The sequence below is a fragment of the Neoarius graeffei genome, chromosome 11 (genome assembly GCF_027579695.1).
Source record: "Neoarius graeffei isolate fNeoGra1 chromosome 11, fNeoGra1.pri, whole genome shotgun sequence".
NCBI lineage: Eukaryota > Metazoa > Chordata > Actinopteri > Siluriformes > Ariidae > Neoarius > Neoarius graeffei.
In genome coordinates this window covers 71546823-71551975 of record NC_083579.1, presented here as the reverse complement: position 1 = coordinate 71551975, position 5153 = coordinate 71546823, and the positions used below count along the sequence as shown (strand labels likewise).

The 5153-nt window shown below is 43.2% G+C and overlaps 1 gene segment (V, D, J or C); it reads right to left on the bottom strand.

The window, feature by feature from the left end:
* Positions 1–3386: 3386 nt before the first annotated feature.
* On the bottom strand, positions 3387–4062 carry LOC132893985 (T cell receptor beta variable 30-like). The segment is given in 2 exon segments: positions 3387–3781; positions 3884–4062. Coding segments are annotated over 2 exon segments (426 nt in total).
* Between the last annotated feature and the right edge of the window lie 1091 nt (positions 4063–5153).

Here is a 5153-nt window from a genome sequence, read left to right as displayed (position 1 = left end):
AAAGGTTCACATACTTTTGCCACTCACAGATATGTAATATTGGATCATTTTCCTCAATAAATAAATGACCAAGTATAATATTTTTATCTCATTTGTTTAACTGGGTTCTCTTTATCTACTTTTAGGACTTGTGTGAAAATCCAATGATGTTTTAGGTCATATTTATGCAGAAATATAGAAAATTCTAAAGGGTTCACAAACTTTCAAGCACCACTGTATAAATACCGTATGAGGTAATATTGGTGTTATTAACAGGAATGTAGGGGTTGTCGTGCTGTGCAACCATGTCCAAGGCTGAGTCCTATAGATGTTTTCCTGGTTGAGGGGCCAAATTGCCTGTGGGAAGAACCTCCTCCTTACTGTATGTGTTGGCCTTCAGGGAGCAGAAACACTTCCAGAAGAGTTCATTGTTCGGATAGCTGAGGTCCTTCACTATCTTTCTGGCATCAGTTGAGCACCACTTGCTGTAGATACACTTCTGGTCAGGGAGCTCAGTGCGGCTGGTACGCTCAGCTGATCACACCACTCTCTTGAGACGCTGCCGATCCTGCTTGGTGCTGCTCCCACATCAGCCTGTGATGCTTCCCACACTAAACCAACTCTGTTTACTTTGTCTATAATGCTAACTGTAATTGATACTCGTACTTAATTTGTCTTTCGATAATGTGCAATTATTGGTACTCACATGTGTCAGTTTTACCAACGTGCAAGACTGGTGCTTGTGGTACACCCCCACCACCACCCCCACCACCTGAGACAATGCATGCACATACTTCCCCTTCGATATGACTTTTAATTCTTTCTATTTTTATTTGATTTCTATTTTATATTTATGACTTTTAATTTTTATATTGCAATACTTTTAAACTTCTGTCAGACTCCAGTGCTGAGAGACTTGTTTCTGTTTCTTCTCTCGTTCAACGCATTTCATTGTAATGTTGACCTTGTGTTAAAGGTGCTGATTGCAAAGTCATCTGAAATGTTCACTTTTTTTTTTTTTTAGAGTGCATGGCATTTTCCTGTCTCACAAGAACAATGTTATGTGGATGAGATGTGATCATTCTGATGTCCTGAGGGTCATTTTTCTCCGTTTTGGGACGTTTTTCTCCCTCTTGAGGTAAACAGTACAGCCCTACAGAAACAGCCGAATGCGAGGAGCTTGAACTAACTAGCATAACTATGGAACTGCGTCACACCAAGATGGCAACGCGCGAAAAACATTGTGACTCTGAATCGACCTCAGAGAGTTTTGAGTCGTAGGGATGTAATTTGTGGTTGACATTCGCAAATAGATCTGTGAAACAAAAGACAAATATATATTTTCTCTGTTACTGCTTTTGCATTATCATTTCTTTCTCTGTAAGATCAAAATGTTCAGTGTATAACTCCATACTCGCGACCATGGAGTCGAGCCCATGCATTCTAAAGCTAAGATAACAAAGCGCTAGCTTTAGTTATCTATCCATAAAAATGACACGTCATCTAACCTAACGCTATCTTGCAGTTGTACTCACTATGCAGGCTTTCCTTTTCTTTTCTGCTGGCTTTTAGCTGGAGGGAGAGACGAGTCCACCATGTTTGCCCACGCCGACTTGTTTTGGTTAAAAGTAGGACAAACACGCCCCACAGTGGTCATGTGATATTGCTGGTCACTTGCTTCGGCAATCTCCAGAATCATAAAATGCAGGATGCTTTTTATCTTGGCAAAACATTTGCACACAGGATACACAGTGTGTGTGTAGCAGCGAAACATCTCAAAACTCCAACAGCTATATAAAGAGAACATTTTGCCCAGAATTCAACTTTGCAGTCAGAACCTTTAACACATGACGAATAAAACTGAACTGAACTGAACTGAACTGCACTGACTGTCTTATCATTTTTTTGGATGATAATCCAAAGCACTCCAACAAACTCACATAAACAAGGCTCGCTCACCAAAGAATAAAACATTTGCAAAGGCCAAGTTTCTTGAATTGTCAGTGAAGGTGGTTTTATGTAATCTGGACCTGCAGGATGTTCTCAGATTGCTTTTACTTTACATTTGTTCTTAACTCAAAAATGTAAGCAAAAAGATTAGTTCTATGATTTGTTCATAAAGTACTAAATCAGTGTTACCACAAACATCTTTTTCTTTCATTTTTTTCTGAAAAAAATGTGATTACAGGACAGTTTAATTTTGTTTTAAATGTTTTAGAGAGGCGGCACGGTGGTGTAGCGGTTAGCGCTGTCGCCTCACAGCAAGAAGGTCCGGGTTCGAGCCCCGTGGCCAACGACGGCCTTTCTGTGCAGAGTTTGCATGTTCTCCCCGTGTCTGCGTGTGTTTCCTCTGGGTGCTCCGGTTTCCCCCACAGTCCAAAGACATGCAGGTTAGGTTAACTGGTGACTCTAAATTGAGCGTAGGTGTGAATGTGAGTGTGAATGGTTGTCTGTGTCTATGTGTCAGCCCTGTGATGATCTGGTGACTTGTCCAGGGTGTACCCCGCCTTTCGCCCGTAGTCAGCTGGGATAGGCTCCAGCTTGCCTGCGACCCTGTAGAACAGGATAAAGCGGCTAGAGATAATGAGATGAGATGTTTTAGAGAGAAATAATATCACAATTGTGTGATGTGAATGATTATAGGGGGGGGGTCAAGTAACTTTGAAAAAGCATCACTGGAACAAACATGAGTAAACCAACATAATCATCATCTCTGTTACAAAATGATAATTTCATGTTTTATTGTTTGCGTCCTGTTGAATCTCTGACGCTGAATCTTAAGACTGCACTCATATATTTTTCACTGTTGAAGAAAATATAGGTGTGGCAGCGGGGGTGTGGTCAAGCGTCGGTCTGTGACCGGAGGGCGGAGTCAGGGAAGGTAAGTGGCAGAATCACTGCACCTGATGTTGGTTAATCTGTGTTTGTGTGTCTTCCCCAGTGACCGCGCCCTATATAAGGAGAGAGAGAGCAGAGGAAGGGAGCTCTCTCCCCTGCCAGGCAACTGATGTGTGTGTGTGTGTGTGTGTGTGTGTGTGTGTGTGTGTGTGTGTGTGTGTGTGTGACTGGGAGTAGTATTTGAAGCTGAAAAGCTGAAAATAAAGAGTTTTTGCAAACTCAGTTCTGGCCTGCCATACTTCTGTGCTCCACCCACCCCGCTCAACATACTACAGTTGCCTGGCAGGGGAGAGAGCTCCCTTTCTCTGCTCTCTCTCTCCTTATATAGGGCGCGGTCACTGGAGAAGACACACAAACACAGATTAACCAATATCAGGTGCAGTGATTCTGCCACTTACCTTCCCTGACTCCGCCCTCCGGTCACAGACTGACACTTGACCACGCCCCTGCTGCCACAATAGGATTATACCGATTACAATTTTTCTTCATTCAGTCATAGTCCTGTGGACTCAATAATGTAAAATGCACACAAAGCTGTGCATTTGAGAAACCCAAGTTTAATGAGACATTTTGGTTTTTGTACAGCTCTGTGATGACACTGTGATGCTGTGGGGTCTGGCTGCACAGTACCACGCTGCAGAGCCGATCTCACTCACTCCATCAGACTCCAGAATGATCTGAAGGTCTTTAGGTCTGTGAGATTTAAACTGACCCTCACTGGCTGGATTCACTGAACCAGTAATTCGAGAGGTGAAGATCAATGTGAATCCTGCTGTTTCATTCCAGTGGTACCAGTAAAGATACGGGTTGTTCGTACCAGTTATAGAGCAGGAGATGCTCAGTGATGATCCAGGAGAAAGAATCAGGTTCTCTGGGTTCTGATGGACCTGTATGACCTGCAGACCTGCGATGATGAAAATGTATTATTTGAAAGATTATTTGAAATTATTGGAGTTGTTCTAAAGCTGCTTTAAATAATGCAGTATTGATAACATTATAAGCTTACATGAAGTCAGTAGCCATTGTCCTGTCAGAATGCAGAGAATCAAACACAAACACCTCATGTTGAGGAGAGAAACATACATTAGCAGTGGGTAAGTGTGGAGATGGTTGCTTCTGGCTATGGGGTTGAACCCTGTGCTTCCTCAATGTGTGTCACATGTAGAGAATTGAATATGTGCATTACTTCTCAGACTATTTTCTGTTTCAGAGTTTCTGGAAACCTTTCTAAGACAGTAAACATGAAAATCAGGATATTTCAAAGCAAATTGTATATGCACGATTAAAACTAGACCATTGTTGGTTCATTGTGAGATGATAATCCAAAGCACTTCAGCAGATTCACATAAACATGCAAAGGCCAGGTTTCCTGAACGATCACCAGTGAAACATGTTCTTCACAGCAAAATGTTCTCAAATTCCTTTTATTTCACTTTTTTCACCTTAAACTACTGTAAAATAGAAACATTTATTCCATAATCTGTTCATAAAGTAGTAAAAACAGTGCTGATAATAGCATATCTTTTTTTTAGAAAATGATGTTTTATACAGAAAATAGATCATGAGTTTCTCATCTCATCTCATTATCTCTAGCCGCTTTATCCTGATCTACAGGGTCGCAGGCAAGCTGGAGCCTATCCCAGCTGACTACGGGCGAAAGGCGGGGTACACCCTGGACAAGTCGCCAGGTCATCACAGGGCTGACACATAGACACAGACAACCATTCACACTCACATTCACACCTACGGTCAATTTAGAGTCACCAGTTAACCTAACCAGCATGTCTTTGGACTGTGGGGGAAACCGGAGCACCCAGAGGAAACCCATGCGGACACGGGGAGAACATGCAAACTCCGCACAAAAAGGTCCTCGCCGGCCACAAGGCTCGAACCCAGACCTTCTTGCTGTGAGGCGACAGCACTAACCACTACACCACCGTGTCGCCCAACATGAGTTTCTGATTGAAAATATCATCTCATCTCATTATCTCTAGCCGCTTTATCCTTCTACAGGGTCGCAGGCAAGCTGGAGCCTATCCCAGCTGACTACGGGCGAAAGGCGGGGTACACCCTGGACAAGTCGCCAGGTCATCACAGGGCTGACACATAGACACAGACAACCATTCACACTCACATTCACACCTACGCTCAATTTAGAGTCACCAGTTAACCTAACCTGCATGTCTTTGGACTGTGGGGGAAACCGGAGCACCCAGAGGAAACCCATGCGGACACGGGGAGAACATGCAAACTCCGCACAGAAGGGCCCTCGCCGG